At 37.0% G+C, this 25355-nt stretch overlaps 1 protein-coding gene across 7 annotated transcripts in view; it reads right to left on the bottom strand.

Moving 5' to 3' along the window:
• Positions 1-6140: 6140 nt before the first annotated feature.
• The window catches only part of fam120b (family with sequence similarity 120B), a 55766-nt gene continuing 36551 nt past the window's right edge, over positions 6141-25355 (bottom strand). For 3 of the 7 annotated variants that reach the window (XM_044136263.1, XM_044136297.1, XM_044136286.1), the window contains 5 exons: positions 22046-22138; positions 15346-15552; positions 14262-14388; positions 8746-9025; positions 6950-8656 (listed from right to left, as the gene is read on the bottom strand). In XM_044136263.1, coding sequence (XP_043992198.1) covers positions 8632-8656; positions 8746-9025; positions 14262-14388; positions 15346-15552; positions 22046-22138 — 732 coding nt within the window. In that variant the 3' untranslated portion in view covers positions 6950-8631. Of the gene's footprint in view, positions 6887-6948; positions 8657-8745; positions 9026-14261; positions 14389-15345; positions 15553-22045; positions 22139-25355 lie in introns of those variants that run through there. The other 4 variants (XM_044136306.1, XM_044136317.1, XR_006372553.1 and 1 more) reach the window with 3 other exon arrangements.

Raw genomic sequence — 25355 nt, 5'->3', positions numbered from 1 at the left:
TTTATCCTTAAAATACCAACATTACCACACAAATTTATATTCTGGTCCATCTGATGATGTAATTTTTAAATATTAAATGATTGATAATTTCATCAGTTACTTAGTACTTAAATAAGCTGTTGACCAAATACCTTTTTTACTCTTACTTGGGTTATTATTTGAACGGCTACTTTCTACTTTTACCTGAGTAAAGATAAATTAAAGTAGTGCTACTCTTACTTGAACTTTTGGGTACTCTACCCACCTTTGGCAATAAATGTAAGTTAGTATATCGTTTCTTTACTAAAATAATGATTTTTGTTATTGCCAAAAAAATAAATCACTTTTGGCAAAAAATGACAGAGGCCATTATTTTAGGAAAGAGACAATATATTTTCATACAGCAAAATGTGAAGTTTCAAATGTAAGGTGGTCTCTTTTTTTCCTGTTTACCTCGTGTTTTTCAGCATTGCTCTCTGATTACTTTGTTCTTCCCTTTCTCCGGGGTTTATAAGTGCTCCAGCTGGGCGATGGGCACCGCCTGCTCAGCTACAGTAAAAACAAATCTCTGTGAATGTGGAGACCAAAGGAGGACTGGATAAAGTAGGAGCAGGTCGCCGTGGAAGGTCAGCATCCTTTCATCAACATGTGGGAATTCCTCCACTCTGCCAGCCAATTCCTAAACATAAACACACACAAACACAGAGAGAAAGAGAGGGAGGCAGGGGCAGTTTGACTGAATGGCCTATAGTCATGGTTACAGCAGCACTCCATCAGTCCATTCAAGGAACAGATGGCCGATGTGCAACAGGAGGCGTATGTTTCAATGAACACACACGCACACACACACACACATGCGTGGATGTGCCCCCGCTCAGAGGGAGGGTATTGAACAACCAGCAGCATATGTTCCACTAGTCAGAGAGCATTCATTCACGGTCAGACGAGGGTGGAGGGGAGAGAGTGAGGAAGAGGGATAGATGGAGGGTAATAAAGATAAAAAGAGTGGTTGGGAATGAAAGAATAGTTGGAAAGAGAAACAGCCAGGGAGGGAGAGGTTCATGCTCTAAAAAGCTCAGGCTGATGTTAGCGTGGCGCGAACAGGCACACCTACAGCAAGACCTCTGTTGAACTCTTTTAAAAATCTCAGCGGGGAAACAAACTTCTTTAGCAACCAGGACACATCTCAGTGAAAAGTGGCAAAACATCCATCTTTGATCCATGAGCGATTTCAAATCCAACTTGAGAATATTGGTAAAAGATATGTAAACATTAACTGTATGACTGTGTGTATGCCGTGTGTTTGTGTTTCAAGTTTGTTATAGATATGTAAAGTATAAAGCTAAATTTTGGATCTCCGTGTTTGATTCTTGTTCTGGTACTCCACAATTTATAAACTAACAGGAGTTTCTCTAGGTTTTGCTCCAATATTAAAATTATAAACTTAAATGTTGGTCTAAAGTAATAAGTACTCCACAATTTATAAACTAGAAAGCAACTAGTTGTTGTGACATTTATGTTTGGGCTCTGTGTTGCCCCTTTTGTAAAGTTTATTGCTATTACTACCTTGAACAAGGCAATAAATCTTACATTTTTAATACCTAATTCAATTTGTAATTTTCAATAATTTCTTTCTCACTTTTTCTTCTTTAAAAGAAATTACAAATGGCAGGAAATAGCTTCATAAACTGGCTTTTATTTCAATCATCTCTTCTGGGAGTTAACCTGAATTCAAAGTCTAAACAAACAAAAGCTGTAAACCACGCTTCTCAAACCAGATGGTAGGTCTTGGGTTTACACTCTCGTGTGGAAAAATGATGTGCAATTACACAGCCTTACATCTTGGAAAAGCAGAAGTGGAGCCTCCCGCACAACCAATAAGAATGCATAAAGAGGTTTCTGAATGGAAAGTCAACAACAAAACTCTTATCTCTTCCAGCAGCCATTGTACAGCACATACAGCGTAAGGACCAACTGACCAAACATGCTGGAGCTCTGCTTGAGTTGCTAGGTAACAGGCTGGGCTTTGCTGAGGTTGCTAGGTGATGGGAAGCGCTTCTCACGGACTGTCATCAAAAAACATTGACATATTGCCAAAAAACAGCTGGGTGTGTTTTTCAAGCACTTGAGTTGTTTTTAGAAACAGAAGAGAGCCAAATGAAAGTACAAGTTTGTAACTGGTCCCCTTTAAAACTAAACAAAGTGTACAGAAATATATTTTTTGTTGCCTGATATGTGAGAAATAAGTTGATGAAAACAGAGTTGAGCCTATTTAATCACCTTCAGACTCTGATAACCCTCACTGGACGGGAGTGGCAGCAAGAAAGTTTTTTTGTCCGCTAATAAATCTCAAAATGAGCTCAAACTTCATCTGTTTCTTCATTCTCTCCCTGCTTCTCATTACTTTATTCCTTTCAAATCATTGCCTCTGTCAGTGTGTGTGTGTGTGTGTGTCCAACTCCACTGACCACATGGCATTAGTGCAGCAGTCTGTAGTGTGTTTGAACTGGTTACTGGCTCACACACACTCTCTCTCTGTGTGTGTTGGCCTCAGCTAAAGAAAGCAGTTTGTATTTATAGACTTTTGTAAATACATGAGGGTTATATTTGTTCACCATGGCTCTGTGTATTTCTGGATGCCTGTGTCCCTCTGGTGCGTGCCTTTGTGAAATCGACAACAACAAAATAACAGTCATTTCTGCCCCCGGGATTCTTTTGTGTGTGACGTATGAGTGCACAGATGCTTTGGGACAAACCAGCAATTCAGGATGAAGTCTTAAAATGTTTTTTGGGGTAAAACTGCAGCACTGCTGGTTGATCACAAGGAAAGTTAAATTATCAACACCAAATATGAGTGTAACTGCAGTCCCAATAATATCCCATTGAGCTGTTTATCAGTCTAGTAACTACGAATATTAACTTTTTGGTAATTTGAATGACTTTTAAAACAAATTTATGGGGAGGAGTAAAGTTTTTTTTTTTCTTCTTCTTTACAAAAAAAAGTCTGACAATTCAGAATCTGTGGCAAAACTGAAAAATTGCCAGTCACAGTAATCTGACTTAGCCTAAGTTGAGATGCAAAGCAAAAATGTGCAAAAATTTAAAATTTTACGTCTTTAAAATGGTAGTTTAGGGACAGACAATAAACCAATAACAATATACATTGCAATAGACGTGTGATCAGTATCAATAGATAATACGTCTGATAGAATATTTAAAAAATTTCACTGAACTCAGATCCAGAACTGGGAAGACTTTCAACTAACTCGCTCTCTGGTTACCTAGCAACAACTACCTCACTCATTCTTTGGTTACTTAGCAACCAACTGCTGAGTAACTGCTGCAGCAGCAGTTTAAAGTTTTCCCACTGTGCCTCATACCTGCTTAAAAATAAAAGCACAACGGCGTGGAGTAAAAACTGTGGATAAAAGAGGAACCGTCACACCACCAGTTTGAAAATATTTCAGATATTTTAAAAAAAACTATTTTTCAGCCATATCGTCCAGGCCGAATATTAATAACGGTAAAATTTTAGGAGGAAGTGGCTGTGTATGAAAAAAATATAATAAAATTATGTATCCTTTTTTTTTCCAAACAACCCCCCCAAAAAATATTTCCTCTTTCAGTTTCTTAACCACTTCATAAAGATTTTTCAAATAAAATCTCAATTAAATTTGTGGTTGTGACGTGAAAAGTTCCATAAACGGTCGGCCATGAGAGTGTTTTCAATGACCTCAGCTGGAGAAAAGTCTCAGCACGGTTCGATAAGACCGCCATCACAAAGGAAGGAGGTCTGAGGCAGTAGCTGTCTGTGTCGCTGCTGCTGGAGGGACCACGCCCGGACCTCCACCACACACACAGGAAGCTGATCTGTCAGACTGCCAACTGGGTTTCCTCTGGCTGGTGGCAGACTCCCTGCAGCTCATCTTCCTTTCTCCTGATCCAGAACGCTGCTGCTCACATTCTCACTAAAACCAGCAAGATAGAGCACATCGACCTGGTTCTAAAGTCCCTATACTGGTCAGAGAACAGACTTTAAAATGCTGTTAATTTATAAATCAGTGACCGGCTCAGCACCACAATACATTAAAGATTCTGGTTCTGCATTACCAGAACCAGAACCAAACATGGAGAAGCAGCATTCAGCTTCTATCCACCACAAAACACTGAGTTCCTTTGAATTTAGACTGAAATCCACCTGTTTAGAGTTGCTTCTGAAACGTAATAAATGGAACACAGACCAACATTTTGATGTATAATGATTTTACCTGACAAAATGTAATGCCTCAATTATTCACTGTGTTCTACGTCTTTGTATTCTTGTGTTTTTATCGTGTAAAGCACTTTGAACAAACCTGTTGCTGAAATGCGCTATACTGACCCTTTGTACGTGACGTCACAGTCTTCAGAAAATAACCGATACACTCCTGTAAGCCTGTCAGAAAACGGATATCTGGTAGCAATTCGCTTTTATTTAGTTTATTTCACTTTAAAGATGGCCATAGGATGCTGCCTGGTCGGATGCACAGACAGGGGTGAAAACCAAACTTTTATTGTATTTTATTGTATAACTTTTAGTGAGGAAATATGGCGGTGGGCAGCAGCCGTCTATCATAAAGACTGTTAGCTCTCAGTCTAACTGCGGATCTGCAGAGAACACGTTTTATAAGGTAAGAAGATTAACGTTCTCATTCTTTATGAGTACCAGTAAGTATGATTAGAAAGATGTTAAATATCGCATTGGAGAACGTACGTGTCCATTAGTAACCATGGAAACGATGCCCCACTGTCATGTAGCCTAGCATGTACGGATAAAACTGGTTGGCATGTCGTGTTTTGTACACTTTGAATGCTGCTCCGGTGTGAAGAGTAATGCCGTTTATGATATAGTGATGTAAATCATGTGGCGTGAATTCAAGCAAAATCGGTAATTTGATCAACACGTCAGGAGGGAGGAGGTACCTCAACCAGGTGTGCTACGTTCACAGACAAATTAGCTCGACTGGAACAAGTGGAAACCGTGAATAAAATGACAAGAACAGTTTGGAAAACATTTTCAGTCGCTCTGTTCAATACTCCAGATCCTCATTTCCCATCGTGGCGCCTCGAATGACTAAGTTGACAGTTGCACAGGATCAATACAAATAAACTTGACTTCCTCTCTTGTCTCCCATCTAACATCATCACACATCAGCCTATCTCCTTTAATTTTTAAAATCAACCATTTTCCTCCTCCAATTCGCCTTTTATTTCAGCCTCCATCCTCTCACCACAGAAGTCTTCCTTCCTGCTGTTGTTATTATCTAGAATGGGTTGTGTATGCGTGCAGTGTGCCCCACCCAGGTGGCTCCTTCTCTCTCTCTCACACTCACACACACACACACTCACACACACGCATGCTCGCACACACCCACACCCACCCACTGCATTCACCGCAGTTGCAAACCCCACAACACCCACACTCTCTGTTGATTCTTCTGCTGCCACTGGCCCGGGAAGAAAGGCAGGGAGTGGAGTGTGTGGTTACATCCCATTAAAAAAGGTTTTATGAGTAAATCAGTCACTTTCTGTCGAGGTTCAGACTCCTGCCCCTGCATCCTTTTATAACTCAAGCAAACACAGTAAATATGCAGAATTTTTACTGCTTCTTTAAAACCATATTTCATTTCACAGCTCGCCAACAAAGCTGGGAAATTGGCAAAAACACAAAGTATTTTTGGTCTAGCTCCTAGTGCAGATGTCTTAGGACGGTTGAAATAAGACAAAACTAACTTTTCAGCAAGAAATCCTTCATATTGATGAAAAGGTAATCATTCCAGTAGCAGGTAAATTCACTTCTATTACTTCTTCATCAATATTAAACAATTATTTAGTTAAGACATGCTCGTATTTCTTTTTGAAAAGTTTCTTAAAAGTTGGTTTTGTCCTATTTCAAGTTTACTAAGATATTTGCTCCAGAAACTGGACCAAAAATACTTAGTAAGATTTTGTGCTTTTGGAGTGCTTCCTTTGTGTTTGTAGTATTTATATGTATCCTGAGCAGAAACATTTTTAGTTTTAAACTCAAATTAATTAGTTTATAAATTTAATTCCAAAATTTTGCCACATTTCAATCACAAACATCTGTGTAATTTATTTGCCTTGCATGTTATATAAGCATAAAAGGTAACATTTAAAGCATTATGACAGGGACTCAGTTAATTAAGAATCCAAATCTGTTTAATTACAAATTTACTGACATGAAAAATTAAAAACATTACAGATGGTTTCTTATAAAACTATAACCCTGATTCTAATTTGTTTCTGATTGTTTTGACATCACTGTGTCTTAATTTGAGACACAATCAGGCACACGGAAATTTTCCTTTTGAGCCACACAAAGATCACAAAATTAGTTCAATTGATTTAATTTCCTTTTGGAATCATTAAAGTATCTTTGAAAATCCTCAAAAGCCCCGTTATGGCAGGGTGTATTTATAAAGCTACGCGGTTAGTTATAAATAGTTGTCACTGGATTTGATGAGAACGTCTTGAAATTAAATAATATAATAATTTTTTCCCCACATCTTATAAATAAAAACTCCCTTGTCTTGATCAAAGTAATATTTAAGAATACAACTTATATAGTGAAAGTTTAATTCATGTGAAGAGCCACATAAATACTTACTGCATCCTGGATTTGACTACTACAGTACTGTTTTTTTCTTATTAAAATTTGGTATGACACATGCTTTTTTCCAACTATAGTATATTTATTTTCTAAAAATGCATTTCTCTGTGTCTGAGAAGCCTCTGTAAAGCCAAACCTCTGTGCTTCAGATCTGTAAGAGCCGCCATCACTCCGTCAACAGGTTGACCTCCCTCCGTTTGTTAAGTAAATGGCTCTCACGTTTCTTCTCTAATCTGCCTACAGCCACATGCACAAACACACACACACACACACACACGCGCACACACACACACACACACACACACCGAACAAAGACAAAACACTTCAGTTGGAAAACTTTCCCTGCTTTATTTTCCACTGCATAGGAATAATAATGCTGGCCAGGATTTTATGTGACACTCCTAACACAAATACTGTAACTTTCCTAACAATATTTTTTATATTTTAGTTGAAACTGTCACTATGCTGCGACAATTTGATATGAGAGATAATGAGATAATCAGTGAAAAAAATCAAGCTCCTTTGCTTTCTCCCAGTGCTAACTAGAAACAACCAATCAGAGCCAGGAGGTGGGTCTTAGCGCTGTCGATCATCCTCATGAACATGAAACAATTCAACTCTGCATTATTTTCCCTTCCTTGTTGTGCTGTGATTTTTAAAAGTTCAATGAGTGACAAAAACTGGACGAATTGCCTCGTTTCTGTAGAAAACATTCATAACAATCATTAGATAGGATGAACCATTTTATGAAGAATAATAATTAGCAGCAATTATGTAAAATTAAATAATTGGCCAACATATAAGAGAAATTCACTTCACAGAAAACAAACTTTATATCCAGACAGATACATATTTTACTGAGTGAAACTTTGGTAACTTTCTCAGATTTAATGTAAATTTTTATAAACTGGATAAGAATAAGGGCACTATGACCATTTTTGTGACAGATTCCAACTCATCCTGCATTGAAACAGTGTGGTTTTGCTGATATTAATTACATAATTAATAATAATGAGGCCTCCAGGGGTGTCATAAGAAAAAAAAAATACAAATATGTATAAATTTTATTCCACATTGTGCAAAAATGACTTGCAGCAGTAAAAGACGAAAACTTAATAGTTAATTTTATAACCAATTTGACAACAACAACAAAAAAAAACAACTAACTGTTTAATATCTATACAAGTGTTTGGTTAAAGCTATTGGAAGTGTCTGTATTTCATGGTTTCCACTTTGGAAATATAAAATATTTGAGAATATATTTTAAGAAATGTATTTAAAAACATTAGCTTAGCTACACAGGCCAATAGAATAACTTATACGATGTCTCCAATGGAGCTAAAGTAAAAGTCCCCTGCAGGACTGAGACTCATTCAAATTGTTATCAAATTTAGAAATAAATTGTAACTTAAAACACTCTTGGATAAAATTTGGCATGTTGTCATTTATTTTCAGAGTATGAACAAATAATTTGTTTCTATTAGCATTAAAGACACTTTTATTTGGCCAAGTTCCAGCTGTGGTGGATTTGATATCTGACACCAGCATCATGTTTTCTCTAAAGCCCATTACTGTAGGAAGGACTATTTCCCTGAATACACAGATTTTCCTTTTGTGACAGATAAGAGACAGAGCCAAGCTCCGAGTCAAACCATAAACGTACGTGGTAAATTAAGCTTTATTTTTATTAGTTCTTGGTCTTGTTTAAATGTTTTTGTCCTTAAATATAAAAGGTTTTGCTGGTATAAAGTAGAGACTGCAGGATTTCTTTTGAACATACCATGGCTCCATCACCATTGTGTTTCCTGTTTAGGCTCCGTTTCTCTTCCTGCTCCATCCTTTAGACAAACATTCCCAAGGGATCATCCACTAATCAGTTTGTTCAGAGGAATTTGATCCACTCCTCCTATTCATCACATCGTTTTTTTATCAAGTCGTTCTCTTTAATCCTAAGTTCCTCTCTCTTCAAGCTTCTGTTGTATTCAGGGAGCAGGAGGGTGTTGCCATCTGAGACGAGACGAAAGAAGAAATCTGGGTTTTTTTTTGTTTTTTTTAAAGGACAATCTGTTGATATTTCTGAGCCGGACGGTTCCTACCTGGGAGCCAGCTGGTATCTCCCTCTGTTGTGATGCAGCCGACCTCGGTTCTGTTTCGGATGCCGGTTCCAGTTCAGGGGTCGACCTTCGTAGGAGTTAGAGCGATGTGAATGGAAACTTTGACCTCCCCCTCTGTGATCTGCTCTCCACTGCGGTGTTTCTGGGTTTTCGTAGCCGCTTTGTTCTCCACACGCCGCCTCTCTTTGCCTCCATGTTTGTCCATGTTGAAGGTCTCTTCTGGTCTCGCCTCTCCAGCCCCGATCAGCTCCTGAAGGGAAACCTGAGAGTGAGAGGAAAACAGATGGTGAAAACAATAACAAAACTTTAGAAAAACAGAGGAAACGTGACGCTTTGAAATGAGGGATTACTGAATCTGTAGCTGCATTTCCTTTATGCTGCATTGATTTACAGTGAACCCTCGCTATATCGCGGGTCACCTTTCAGGCCTCGCTGATTTTTTTGTGCAGTTTTTTTTTACATTGCATTGTGTTCTGCGTCCTGATTGGCTAGACAGTCTCCATGCTTCTTTTCTAAGTACCGTAACGTGCCAATAACGTTACGGTATTCAAATATACGTAATACCGCTTGGCAAAATAATGCAAATATTTTTGCCCAGAATTAAAAAGAGCGACAACAACTACCGATAACTTTGTTCTTCTCTCTAAAAAGCTCACCTCCACCACAGGCTTCAGAGGAAAAAGACACTAGAGAACAGAGGAACAGGGAAATACACCTGTCACAATTTGTCCTACTGTACTTCGTATTGATGACTAAAATGATTATTTTACTGTAGTTATTTGTACAAAAGCGTTCTATTTGTTGAAAAAATAATGCTTGGGCCTGAAAACAGGTTTTGTTCTTTGGTTTCAATGTAGAGTATTTAATTATGCTGTATAATAATTGTAAAAAATAAAGGTAACTACTTCACAGATTTCTCCTATCACGGGTTCTTTTCGGAACGCAACCCCCGCGGAAAACGAGGGTTCAGTGTACATTTTGTCCTTGGCTTGTTATTGAAATCATAACCAGACTACTATGTATATTTGCCTTGCATTTAAAGTTAAGAAAAAGTCTGTGGGGTTTGTTTTTTAACAAAGGCAAATCAGGCAGCTGTGTGTGATTTTATTATAAACTACAGAAAATAAAAAACATCCAAGTCCAGGTTTAGACTTTATCAAAAGAGACATGTGGTCTACTAAACTGAAAGGGGCCACAATATAAAGCCTGAGTGTTAAGTGAGTTAAAAAAGGCACACGTACAGATGCCAAGTGCTAGTGAAAGGCATGATAGGCCACAAACACACAAGAGTTTCTGGCTCTACTTTGTTGACTATTTTATCTCCTAAAACCTATCAAGGAGATTGGATCTGTGAGGATTAAAATTAATGTTATTAGAGGAAGATCGCAGCTCTCTGGTCATATTTTACATCCTGCAAATTTAGTGTCTGTTTCCCTTTAGGACGTGGGAGAGCAGCTATTCTGGAGTCAATGTCGGAGCGTGATTGCAAGGGCAGACAGGCAGAGGAGAGATTCGCTGAGGAGACTAAACATCAGGCCCGATTCCAAACAAAAACCAAACCGGGCTTCTCAATGATACCACACAGCGCCACCACTACTCTCTCACACACACACTTCATCTCCCCACAGTTCTGTAGTAATGATTGGTGTCTGTGTCCAACAGAAATGAAACTCTGAGACATGAGGAGTGTATATCATTCATCTATGAAACCAGAAACATCCTAGTGAGACCCACAACGGGTCGCCTTGGGCAAAAAGCCCACGGTCCGGCGCAAATCCGAGAGTCGGCGCCAACATGGCACCCAAAGAAGAAGGTTGGAAATGTTACGGTTAGAAGCTGCAGTTGCATTGTGGCGCTAGAAATCAGCATGCAACCTGAAGGGAAGGAGGTGAATTAGGATTTAAAGAGAAAAGACAAGCATGAAACTGAAAGGACAGAGTGAAGGAGAGGGGAGCCGCGTGGGGAAGGGGAGAGACAGACGTGAGGAGTCTGTAATCAGTTCGTCTTGTTGTGTGTCTTAAAATAGAGCTCTCCCAGCCTATAAACAGAAACCTGCTATTACTGCTGCCCTGACAAAGCAAGCCACCACCAAGCCGCGCACAGCACCGAGTGTGAGTGTGTGTGAGTGTGTGTGAGTGTCCACACACAAACAGAAGTATGCATTACCACCACAGGACACATGGACTTCATTACAGCACGGCCCTCTGGGTAATGTGGTTCTGTTAAGAGAACTACAACTATAGATCAATTGTCAGATCAGTTAGAGAGCTACAGGGAAACAGAAAGCTTCTGATTTAAAAATATGAAGTGAGGAAGAAAACAACTCTTAAATTTTGACTTTTTTTCTTTAAATAAATTCTGTATTCTAGATTTCACTATGTAGGTATAATAAACTTAGTCTAGATAAAATGCTGCATGTTTGCATCTTTCTATGTTGAAAGAAAACAACTTAATTGGGGAACAGTGTTGAAACTTAAACTGCTGCTGCGACAGTGACTCAACATGTTGTTGCTAGGTAACCAAAGAGTGAGCGAGTTGCTTGGTAACCAAAGAGTAAGCGAGTTGCTTGGTAACCAAAGAGTGAGCGAGTTAGTTGATCCCACCAACTTTGCTCAGCTCACCGAGGTTATTATCTTTATATATAAAGTTAATAAACAGGCATTTTTCAATTTAAAAAATATTTAATGGTTGCTAAACCTGTGGAGGGTTGATACTTCGTTGCTTATGGTTCGGTAGATTGATATTTGGGGGAAGAGGTAGACAATATTTAATATAAAATATAAGAATTATTTTTAACGAAAGACTTTTGTTTAGTGTTAACATGTGACATTTATTTTAAACTGTAAATTAATGAATAAACAAACAAACAAAAAAAAACAAGTAAAAAAGATCACATATAAATAGGGTTTTATATATATATATATATATATATATATATATATATATATATATATATATATATATATATATATATATATATATATATATATATATATATATATATATAAACATGCTTTGAATCCAGACGTTGACGTAAATGCTCGCAGATTCTTTACAAAACTACCTTTTGGTCATAAAACTCAAAAGTAAAACTCCTTCTAGACTTCAGAGAGTTAAACAAATTCTTGATAACCTTTAATCCCCTTAATGCAGCTCTGGAAACAATTGACAGACCACTTAAAATGATCTCTGATTTTACTTTTTATAGGTAAATGTTTGAGTAAAATGAACATTGTTCTTTTATTCTATGAACTACTGACAACATGATTTAAAGTCTGCAACCAGTTTTAGTACACGATCAAGAAACAAACCAAACTCTGGTTATGTCAAAAACAGAACTGTACCCATTTTTGATGTTTCATGTTTCACTGTGTATAGATGTCGTCAACATTATGCTGTGCTATTTTAAATGATTATCACTTTAACTTTTAGAGGTACTTTTTAAAAGCCCATCTAGGGACAAGTGCTGTGAATTAAAAGTTGCTTTTGCACTATGACGCAAACATGGGACTGCTGTTTTGTTCAGTTTGTCCATGTCGATATCCGTCTGTCCCTACCAAATAAACTCAAATAAATAAATGTCTCTGAAATTCAAAGCAAAAATTGAGTTTTTATTTCCACAAAATGAGAAATGGTCAAAATAGTGAAAAAGATGCAGAGCTTTCAGACCTCAAATAATGCAAAGAAAACAAGTTCATGTTCATTTAGAAACAACAATACTAATGTTTTAACTCAGGAAGAGATCAGAGATCTATTGATCTCTTTTGATGTAACCAGAGTTTTGTTTGTTTCTTGGTGGAAGAACCAGGAAGTTTTCAATGCAGTTCAGTGCTGTGGGCTTTTCATTTTTTCCAGATCTGTATATTAAGAGAAAGAAACTCCATCCTTATTTTCACTCAACAAGAAGAGATTATATTGTTAATTAACTCTCTTTTAAATATTATTATGATTGCCTTGTTTCAGTTTATTGGGCTCACATGTTATTTTATGTTTTTGTTAATGAGTTGAGGTTTGTCTGTATAACCTGTAGATAAACTTGTTACATTTTCTGTTCATTCTTTAAAAAATTATCTGAAAAGATGTAGATAAATACACTTAGAAATCTTCCTCTTTTAATTGCAGTTTTAAAAAACTCAAAGAGAAGCTTAAGACTCCAACGTCAGCCTCTGAAGTGCATGATATGAACAGTTTCCACAGTGATTCTTCTGTTCAGTATCTGAGCTTGTTTATCCTGTTGCAGTAGAAAGTTACTAAACAAGAAACAGACTGGAAAAGCAGGTTAGACGACGAGGGTCCCCATGGCTCAACCAGGACATTGAGGTTTTCTGGAATGCATTTGAGCCACAGGATCCTAAAAACAGCAGAACGACTCTTTTTTTTTTTTTCCTTTCTGACCCTGGAGGAAAGTTTCAACATCAAACATCTCTTCCAGAGAGTTCAGGCATAATTACGGCAAATAAAAAGCAATAGAAGATAAACATCCACAGCACAGAAAGAAAAATAAAAAGCATTTCTTTGTTCTGAAGGGACGTGGACAAAATTAGAGGTGATCATTAAAAGAAATATTCAGAACTTCTAATATTTCTATTTTCATTTAATCAGCTCTGGATTTGTGAGTTTTATACATTCAGACACACTTTTCAAGTAGTTTTATTTATACACTATTTTTTGTGTTGATAAAATGTTTTTCTTTAAGACAGAAACATGTAGATACATATATAATATCTTCTTACAACACCTTTATAGAAAAACAGTAAAAAACATTATTTTTACAGAATATACAGGAGCAATGAAATAAAAAAAGTTATTTTGATTGTTATAGTGTAAAAATAGTGATATTATAAAATCAATCTACTCTGATTACACAGTATTCTGCACATTTATTCCATTTTTAGAAATACAATAATACGTCGGGGGGGTTTTAAGATTTTAAAAAAATTTCTTATAATTTATATAACTATAAATGCAATCTTTCTGAATAAATCTTTTGTGTATATTTACCGGTGCGATATTTTGTATTTTAAACATTACTTGTACATTAGTTGTGAGATTTCATCAATTTTAAGTTTAGGAACGATGGATTTGTTGGATCTTTGTATCATTTTCTGATCATGATGCTATTAGCTTTCTGTCAAAATAAAAGTATGAATTGGTAAACAAGCATTTCCCCAAACTTCTACATAACTGGTCCACCAAGCAACAATCAGTGAATTGTATAATATCGCCAACGCTTCATCGTTCAGTGAGTCTTCCACTTCATATAATAACCCAGTTGTCTCTGATATGTTTGTCTTTAAATTACTGATGTGTGGTTTCCAGTTTATATTTTCATCAGGAGTAAAACACAGGAATGTAATCTCTCTCCAGCTATTCTGAGGTTGCTTCTTGATTTGGAAAACAAAAACTTAATTGAGGACCAAACGCTGCTTTATGCATCCCGCTGAATCAACATCTTCCTTATCAAACGTTGTAAATAAACGGTGGGTCTGCAGCCTCACCTGAAGTGTTGGAGCATCGAAGGTTTTTCTGTGTTTCTCTGGGTCTCGACTGGAGGATTCTGCCTCTCTTCCTGCAGGTTTCCAGAAGTTTCTCCTTCAGCTGAACAAACTCAGAAAGGCAGAACATCTAGAAAGAAACACAGATTAGGCCACATATAATTCACAGGGTTTAGACACTTTTCCCACAATGAAATTCAATTATTTTTCAAGCATTTTGAAAGCAAGTTTTCTAACTTCTACAGCACCAAATGAAGTAAAAATAAAAAGACAGCTTCAATTCACTACTATATATTATTTATTACTGTAGTATTCTGCATTCCACAGCAGGATATAAGTTAAACTAAACATAACAAATATAAACCTGATTGGTCCAAGAACAAAACATGAACAGAAAGTCCAACAATGACAATAATTACATGTAAAATAAAAGTCTAACTTTATTTTCACTACACAGATCAATAAGTCATTAAGCCATTAGGAACAATAAATATTCATCACATTGAAAAAATCCTAACAAATCATGTTAATATAAATGACCTTCCTGTTCAAATTAAATGCTTAAAGCACAATATACAAAGAAAGTTTGTATATTTTAAAAATGTTCTTGCTAGCGTTTCTGTCATTTAGCAAAGATTAATAATTTTGCTGATTCTAACTAATATAAAACAAGAACGTTTTAGTCTGATTTAACTCCAGACAGTGAATTAAAAAGTGTGTTTTTATTATTTTTAAATATCTGGTTCCAACTGCACTGTAAAAACAAATCTCTCTAATTTAAATTAGTCTTTTTTAAAGACTTTTTTTTTAACAGTGTGTAAATTTAGGGTTTTAATTAAACATTAGATTACACTTTAATAAAAATCTGCGCTGTCTGAAAATCACGAACCTTTAAGGACTTCATATTAAAACAAACCACTTCCCAAACCTTGAAAAGCATTTTCAAGGATTTCACTTAACCCAATATCTAAAACCTCACGTTTCTCACATTTCAAGCAGTCAGGAGTTTGAAGTTTAAATGTGGATGAATCCTCTTTTCCTCTCCCTTAGTGTTGACCCAATCAAGCTCTCTTACGTCTGCACTCACATCTCTGTCCAGCAGCTCGGACTTCTCCGCGCCGCTGTGTGCCAGCAGGTACTTGGAGTGGAACAGCCGTCCGTCAAAGCCGTGCCAAGGCATCAGAGCGGCGCTGGGCAGCGCACAGCCGCTGGCGTTGCTGGCTCCCAGCAGGTGGCTCAGTCCTCGGACGTAGAGCGATCCCAGCTGCACAGCTCGACTCGAAAGGACAGGCAGCTGAGAACAGAGAAAGTTCTCTGGTTTTCATTTTGGATTGCCTCCACCAGAACATTTCTTTTTTCGATTTACTAACAGGTGTAAGAGTTAGGAGGCATAAAAATATGAAACAGAACATTGGTGATCAAAGTCATGCTTGCATGCTCTGAAGGCATTTATTTTAATATATGGGACTCATTTGACTTCCAAGAAGTGAAAACTCTTCAGGACTGGATGTTGGGTCCCTTAATAAACAATTAGGGATGGACAATAAATCAATTACATTATATATGAATCACAAAAGACACGTGATAAATATCAGTACTAAAATAAGTAGGTAAGTAAAAATGTATTTTTATAGTGCCTTTCACAGACATATAGACCACATAGTGTTTCACAAAGGCAAGACAATTCAACAAAAACAAATATACAAATTTGTTAACAAATACATAATAGATCTGATAGAATATTTAATACTCAATATGTGGAATATATCTAAGCATTCTGGTAGATATAGACTTTATCTGCTTAACCCTCCTCGGTGAGCTAAGCAAAGTTGGTGGATTTAACCAACTCACTGCACTCTTTGGTTGCCCAGCAACTCACTCACTTGCTCTTTGGTTACCTAGCAACCACATGTTGAATAACTGCCGCAGCAGCAGTTTAAAGTTTCTCCTCCGTGCCTCTTAACTGCTTAAAGATAAAAACACAACAGCATGAAGTGAAAACTGTGGATAAAACGGTAAAGTTTACATCGCTAGTTTGGCAGTATTTCAGATATTTAAAACAACAAAACTAATCAATAATTATCAATATGAAATGCTTATTTTCTCACACATTTTTTAGCTATCTTGTCTAGCTTTATCTTAGATTGACTTTGTTAGAATTATTTACTCCTAAATTTCATCTTCTTTTATTGTAATTTTAGGGTTCCAACTAAAAATTATTTTAGTAATTGATTATTCTGACGTTTAATCAGATTAAGATTAAGAAATTGGCACATTCTAAAGATTTTTCATCGAACCACTTAACTTTTTTGCCTCATAAATGCTTACAAATCAAAATAAAAAAACAACAGTTTGGAGTTAAAACTGTGGACAAAACAGAGAAGGTCATGTTACCAGTTAGACAGTATTTCAAATATTTAAAACAAAAGACTAATCAACAATTACCGATGTCAACAAGTATCGATATTGACTGATATTGTGATATGTTTTTCAGATATATCGTCCATCTCTAATAACAATAACTAAATAAATAAATATTCTAATAAATCAATCATTTTTAGGAGGAAGTTTTACTAATAAACTGATGTAACAGTCACTGCAAAGCAACTTGTTTCAAGAAATCACAAAACTACTCTTACAATCAGAGCCAAATATCGCTGAATGCAATGGAATAACTGCCTCATTGCAAAAACAATCCATTTCCTCTGAACATGTTGAACCACTGCAGAGACTACAAGAACTAAACAATGGGTAATCTTCTCTGGCAATTTATCCTTCACGCCTTTTTGTGTTCAAGACAAATTAATGAACAAGAGACCACCTAGGAAGCCTTTGAACCTGATTATATAACCCAAACTGTGTGGAAAGAAGGTGGTTTTCTGGTTGTGTGTCCAAACATGCGAAACACATTAAATCACGTATTTAATGTGTTTCGCTTCATACTGCATTATCACTTCATGGATGAGTTAGTTCAGAGTATTAGTCAGTTTGTTTATCGGCTGTGCTCTGGTGGTGGAGCCATTTTTCCAGGACAATAATTTACTCTGAGTCAGTCTACGTCTCTCTGTTTTTAAAAAGATGGTTAAGTTTTGTTATTTTGATTGAGGAGAACCTATGAGTAGTCAAATTTCTGCTATCTAAACAATGTGAGACACTGTTGGCCCATGTTTATTATTTATTCCTTCTGTTTATTTATTCTTTATTCCAGTAGCGTTATGATTTGCCTGCTTGTTTCTGCTCTTGCTCCTTGTGTTTCCCTTCTTGTGTCGTAAGTTCTTGTTTAATTATTTTTTCATTAAAACTTCAACATCAACTCACTGCATCTGATTGTCTGCCTGTGAGGCATGTGGTTGTGTTTTGATACAAAATACCAGATTTTCCTTTTGCTTTGGGGGTTTTCACAACAGTGTGAGCACCAGTAATGAGTTGTTTTCATCCATGTTTTTATTTTTTGTTAGGAATCAAAACTTGCAGAAAAAAACTTAACCCACCTGGTGGCAAAGCTAATTAGTACCACGGCGTATTAGATCGTGTAGATAGAAAAAAAGAAAAATTTCTGCCAAAAGAACTGAAATTATCTAGAAAAAAAACCCCTGAAAATTTCTGAGCTCCAAATCAAGAATTTGCTAGAAAAAACTCAGGAAGTTTTTGTTTAATTTCTGGAAAAATACTTGTAAATTTTTAGGTTAATTCTAGGAAGTTTGTAGAATAAACAAACTCAGAAATTTCCTTTTTTTTTCTAGAAGATTTCTGAGATTCATCTAAAACTTTCTGTGTTTTGGCACAAATACACTTCTTTTTTTCCCTGTCTACAATTGCCCTAATACACCGCAATAAATCGGCTTTGGCAACTTCAACTGCCCGACCTTATCTGCTTCCCTGACATAAAGTAGCCAATTACATCCAGGTCAAGCCACCCGCTGCTGCCCTGTTAGCCGTCAGATAGCGAGGACAAATCCGTCCAGTTATCTGTCTACCTACTTCCTGAAGAGTTGGGACTATCAAGCAACGATAAGGTCAAGATAACAAGACAGTCCAAGACTGTGAGAGCCCTGACCACGTTTTGAATTTTATCCAGAAGTACAATCACGATGGTAAATAGCATGCTAAGCTACGTTAAAGAGAAACAAATTACATGTCAAAACTGAGGGATTTTAATACTAAATCTTAAAAACTGATGGCACTGCTGCAGTCTATGGATGAGTCAAGCAATCTCTACTCTCTCACCAGGAGAACATCTGATGCTACACTTGTGTATACAGACAACACACAGGACGCACTTCAGGGATTTACAGCTGTGAAAAAATTCGACATGCATATTAAAACAAACACCTTTGAAATCTACAATCTTTTACCTCAACATTGATTTTTATGATAAAACTAACTTTCATCCAACCAGATATTTTTTTTCTGATGGCTTCTGTTTAGAGTTTGTAGCTCCAGCTCTAAATGAAGACCTCTGCTCAAAGTATCTATGACTGGAACAAACCTCCAGAAAACTATAAACATCCAGAAAACTACAAACCTCCAGAAAACTACAAACCTCCAGAAAACTACAAACCTCCAGAAAACTACAAACCTCCAGAAAACTACAAACCTCCAGAAAACTACAAACCTCCAGAAAACTACAAACATCCAGAAAACTACAAACCTCCAGAAAACTACAAACCTCCAGAAAACTACAAAACTGCTGAAACACTGAGTTCCTTTAAATCAAGACTAAAAATGTGCATGTTTGGAATTGCTTTTGAACTATAATAAATGAAACACTGACCAAAATATTTGATGCGTATGATTTTGGTGATGGCAAACATCAAAATCAGTTGTTAACTGTATGGTAATTTTGTGATTTTATTATGTAAAGCACCTTGAACCGCAGTGCTGCTGAAATGTGCCTCACAAATAAACCTAATTGACTGACTGAATGTCTTAGAATGGTAACTTCTCCCAAATTCTCCAATTTGGAGTTGCTGTCCACTGCATCTAAGACACTGACAGCTCATTAGTACTCCACAGAACCCCTCATAATTAAAAAAACAACACTTATAATGTACTGTGGAAAAAGAAAAGGCAAAACTGGAGAAGACAATAAAGACTAAGAGCTGAAAACACGCAGACGGTAAGGACAGTGGTCCGTAACAGCAGGCAGATGTTCCCCCGGTGTGTGTGTGTGTGTGTGTGTGTGTGTGTGCGTGCGTGTGTGTGTGTGTGTGTGTGTCTGCTCTCACCTGTCCTCTGGCAAACAGCCCTGATAACAGTGATTACATGTACACACACACACAGCCCTGCCTGCCACCTGCTTCCAGTCAAACACAGCTTCATCTTCTGAAATCAATGGATCACTGAGCTGAGACACAAAGGGCCCAAAGAGGAACACAAACACACTGACACCAAAACGGAGAGGGAAAAAAGAGACGCAGAGAAACATGAAGAGAAACAGAAAAAGGAGAAAGTGGTCGGATGCTTAGAGTAGGAGAACATGAGAACACACAAAGGCCAGAGACAAAGACTGAAATGTGTCTGTCGCTACGTGTGTGTGTGTGTGTGTGTGTGTCCAACGGGGAGGAGTGTGAGTGGTGTAAATAGCTCCATGTGGTGAGCGTCAGCCAGGACAGGCGGCCTACTGTCGCCAGCGTAGCCTCCCTGTCACACACACCAAAATCACAGTCCCATGGGGAGGAATGCAACATAAACCTACCTACACTGAAAACCTACCTCCTTCTGACACACACACACACACACACACACACACACACACACACACACACACACACACACACACACACACACACACACACACACACACACACACACACACACAGAGTCAGTTAAAAAACCACCAATTTGTCAGAAACTGTTTTTGTGTCAGACTGCAGTGTGGTGCATTTAGTTTAAAATCAGAAAGTGAGTTAAAGAGGAACAAGGTTCAGTTCCTCCTCACCGTCGCATTCAAATCAACACCCAGCCCTAATTATTGTGTGGAGAACAGACGAGCTGCAAAAAATACAAATTACTTGACGTGAGTACAGTAATTAAGCTGTAAAAATAAATGGGGCTACAAAAAAAAAAAGGAAAAAAGGGAGGAAACGCTGCGGCTGTTTTTCCAGAGAGTGAAAATGCTCATCTGGAGGAAACCGATGGATCTCACCATTAGATTAACTAAACTCCCTGAAAACTGAAATTAAATATAAAGTTATAGATTATTCTCACAACTGATAGATAAAAAGGCTTCTTTACTTTCATATGAGATATATTCGATACGACAAGATTATCAATGGATAAGTTTAAGCAGCTTTAAACGCATTTACATTTCCCAAACATTTTCTTCTGGGCCCCTCTATGGATTACAATAAAATCCCCCCAAAAAGGAAAAACATTGTTCAACCAGACATAAACCGATCCACATATTTTGTTTTCAAACTCCACTGAAGTTTGTCTCACGCTTCAGGTTGCAACAAAACAAACTGCAAACCATCTTTACATTTTTTTTTTTCTTTTTCCATTCATCCATACCGCTTCCCGCGGCCCCCCTGCAATGGCACTGCGCCCCTCGCTAGGGGGCGCGCCCCACACTTTGAGAACCACTGCATTAACATGTCGATTTTTAACTGAACCGTTGAAAGCTTAAGGCATTAACCAAATAATTATTTTCTATAGATTAGAGAATTAGTTTACTTTCCAAAACTTTAAATTCTAAAAAAGAAGAACAGAAGAAAAAAAACAGAATTTAGGGAAAGGAAAATAATTTCCTACGGCCCTGGAAGAGCTGGACGTCTTATGTCTTATATCAATAATTATTTATTAGTTTTTTGTTTTAAATATCTGAAATACTCCCAAACTGGAGTTGCGACCCGTCATGTTTTAACCAGGTTTATTTAGTTATGAGGCAGAGTGGAGAAACCTTAAACTGCTGCAACAGAACTTCCTCAGCAGGTTGTTGCTAGGTAACCAAAGAAGAGTGAGTGAGTTGCTAGGTAACCAAAGAAGAGCGAGTTGGTTAAATCCACCAATCATAAAACTTTACTGTGAAAAATAAAAACAACTTAGGCTCACAAACACAGTTGTAGGAATAAAGATCCATTTTTATTATTTTATTTATCATTCGATTTTATTATCTAAAGGATGATACATAATAATCATGCTTTTGTGGAAAAAAATTCTTTTTTTTTTGCTTGTTTTAAGTCAATAATTCCTTAATATTCATGAAAAAGTACTTGATTTATAGGCAGATTAATTCCCTTAAAATATGGAAAAATGTATTAATGATAATTTACCAGTGGAGCTAGTATTTTTTCATCAATATTAAGAAATTATTGACTTAAACCATGCTTCTACGTGTGGTTGAAAATTTATTTGCAAGTTAGTTTTGTCTTATTTCAAGTGTACAAAGATATTAGCACGGGACCAAAGCTGTTTGAAAGAGTTTGTGTTTTTGCAGTGTGGTGCCCATCTCCAGCTGTCTTAAAACTTTCCCATAATTCAAAATACTACCAGAGTAGTTTATTGTACGCATTTTCCTCCTGGTTTTTTTTTTTTTAAGTTGTTCCATCATTTCTAGGAAAGTCAGCACTTTTCTTGCCGTCTCCTCTCCTTTTTTCCCTAAACTTTCTAATAATGGAAGCCCTTTCCGTGTTTTGTTTACCACAAGATGACTTTGTTTACTGTAAATTCAAGCATGCATTGTCTTTTCGGCCGCATAAAGCCTAGCATAGTTTATCACAACAAACGGGAGAAAAAAAATCAGTCATATTTTTTAAATGATGTTGATGATAATCCGTGTGACTGACCTCGATCTGCCGAAGCTCCAGGGGCGACTTCAGCCTCAGACACACGGCCTGACTCAGGTATGCATCTACGTCCTCCTCAGACAGAGTCTCTACCTGACACGCAAACAAAAAAACAAACACGCAAAAGTAAGAAACACACCACACACAGAGAGAGGAAAATATATGGTTTGCAAATTCAATCACATCCAAGTGTGGGTGCGTTTGTTTGGTCTGCTCGCTGCGCAACAATTCAACAGAGAAAGAAACAACGCTGACAGCAGAAACAAAGCTGCACGGTTGTGTGAGCAAAACAAACAAACCCCGAAGTTATTTAAATAGAGCAGTGAGAGGGGAATGTGAATGCAGCACAGATCAGACAACGGCCACTATTGTGTGTCAGGCCGTCGGCTCATCTCTGATTATCTACTCGTCTAATGGTCTGTTTGACAAGCTGCTCTCATGTCTGTCTGTTGCTCCTTCATCCATTTAAATCAGCGGCTGCCAGTCAACGTCTGTCTGTGGGACTGAAATCAGCGTGTCTGGAAAACGCTCAGCTGTCCATTCAAGACGCCAACTTCAAGTATTTACGTCAAATGTTAATACGACTCCATAAACTACAATTCCACCTCCATAAAAGAGAAGTGTTGCTGTTTAAATTACTTAAAATGTGATTTTGGTGTACAGGAGAAGTTCACAGGAAAACGAATTAAAACTTTAATTTCAGCAAACCTTTCATTGTAAAATGACATTTATTTTTGCTTGAGTTACCTGGAGCTTATTATTAAGCTACACGTTTAAAAAAACGTCAAGCTTCAACGGATATTTGGCTCATGATGTGCATGCTGACAAGAAAATCTGACTTTAATCTGCCGTTAAAGCTCTAAATCTTCTGTCTTGACGCAGAAGTGGCAAAAGCAAAGGACTTGGATTAGCATTCAGGACACGTTACCGTGGAATATTATCTGTGCTGAGTTTTTAATAGACTCGTCACAATTACAAATATTGATGGACAACAAATTTCCCCAGAGGTTATGGCGAAAAACGATTCTATTGTTGTTTTGAGACTCAAGTAATATAATAGTAATAGCATAAATATGAAAGTACAGCCTCTCAAATATCAATAACCTCTAATTTCTAACAAACATTTAACGCCTGAAATGGAAGACAATTAAAATATCCAAAATAAAACAAAACAACAGAATCAACAAATAAAATGAAAAAATAAAATTAATACTGAAGTCTCTGTAAACAAAACTGCTAGTTGAGGCCAAACTTTTGTCACCCAGTTTTTGGTAGAAAAAGGAAACAAATCATACAAATTATTGACCTTGTATGATTTATTATGTGATTAGTTGATTTATTGCTAATCACAACAGTCTTGAGACTGTCATACGCCAACAGTTTTCAGTCAGAGGCCTCATCAGATTCATTGCAACACTGACTGCTACTGGAGATCCTTCCTGCAGCTCTGGAAACTAAGAGCCCACTGATCTGAACCTCATTAAAAACCTCCTGGTTGTTCCACCAAATATTAATTTCTGAACTCTTCCTGAGTTAAAACATTAGTTTTGTTGTTTCTAAATTAATATAAACTTGTTTTCTTTGCAGTATTTGAGGCTCTGCATCTTTTTTCGTCATTTTACCCATTTCTCATTTTCTGATAATAAAAACTAAATTTCTGCTTGGCATTTCAGAGACACGTTGTCAGTAGTTCACAGAATAAAAGAACAAAGTTCATTTTACTCAAACATTTACCTATAAATAGAAACTGATCATTTTAAGTGGTCTCTTCATTTTTTTCCAGAGCTGCATATCTGAATATGAGTTATGATGACATATAATTTCCTTTTGGGATAAATAAAGTAGATTTAAATGAAATTTAATTGAACACATAAACTAAACTCAACAATACACATGTTAGATGAACTACAGCAGTTTAATTAAAACCTCATAAATGAGGGACATAATTATGTGTCTTTTAGGACTAACAAAGCATCAAACTGCTTCTAATTTTTGTTTTGTTCTTCATCATGATGCACGCACGTTAATCCAGGTGGTTTGATGCCGTGATCCCTCAGATAACCAGATGACGTTGTTGCAGACTCAAAACACACAAAGTCTTCTACTTTCACGTATTCTGAATTTGTTTAAAACTTACGGCCATTTTGACATGAGATATTCAAAGCTTTCTGATGCTCTGAAGACTTGCTGTTGACGTAAGAGCAGAAGTTACAAAGCCCGGTGTCTGCAGCTTAACTCCGGACTCTGTGGGCCTCATCCAACGGCAGTACAACACAACCCTCCGTGTCAACAAGCAGTGTTTAATTTCACATCACATGCTGACAAAAGAGCAGAATAATTGTTGTGTATGTTAGTGATGTGAATCCCAAATCCAAAGCCAACTTGTCTGTTTACATGTCACCAAATAAATTTGGTCTTTCATTTACTGTTGACATAAATCAGCAGGTGTAGCCTTACCACCCATTCATTACCAGCAGAATGTATTCTGGAGGCTACGCCAAACATGCAAACCTGACCGCGGAAACCCACAACAGACGTACTAATCAAGGTGGAGACGTGAGCACTTAGAAGCGCCGTTCAATCACAATGTCTCCGTGTTTTATGTAAGTGAACAAATAATGAATTATGATGACAGTGCATGAAAAGTTACCCGAGTTGCCACTGGGATTTTATGTATAGAAGAACACATGGCGGCACAGAAAAGAAAATGATACATGGTTCTTAATTTTTTACAATTAAAAATCTTAAAAGTGTGACAGGAATTTGTGTCCAACTCCTCCATGGACGGTTGTTTGGTATATTTGCTGCACTCTTCCCATTTCCAGCTGCTACATTGAGCAGTTCTCTGTGAAATGTTCAAAGATTATTGTTAACATTTAAACTTCTCCACAGCTTTATTTCTGACTGTTCTTTTGTGTTCCTTGGTCTGAATGACAGTTTATTCTCTAACGAACCTCTTTGCTGCGTTTCTACTGAGATTATCAGGTGAACTGTAATCACCAACCTGGACTGGACTTTATTTAGAGGTAGCAGAGTAAAGTGGGTTGAATGAGACAATACTTGTCTGTGTTTTATTTGAAAAACCTTTGTAAATCATGTATCCATTCCTCTACACTTAATAATGGTCTATTCTGTGTTGGTCTGCCTCAGAAAATCCCAATAACGTACAAAAACTGTGAAAAGCTTATGAACATTTTTACAAAGCAGCTTAATGAAAGTATTATAGTTGCCATTGATTAATGATTAATGTGACTTAGACAGAGAATACATCTGATTTCCTTCACTGATGTTCTCTACTATTACCAAAGGT

The sequence above is a fragment of the Gambusia affinis genome, linkage group LG02 (genome assembly GCF_019740435.1).
Source record: "Gambusia affinis linkage group LG02, SWU_Gaff_1.0, whole genome shotgun sequence".
Lineage (NCBI taxonomy): Eukaryota > Metazoa > Chordata > Actinopteri > Cyprinodontiformes > Poeciliidae > Gambusia > Gambusia affinis.
The sequence above is the reverse complement of the archived record's forward strand: the minus strand, read 5'-3'. Positions and strand labels throughout refer to the sequence as shown.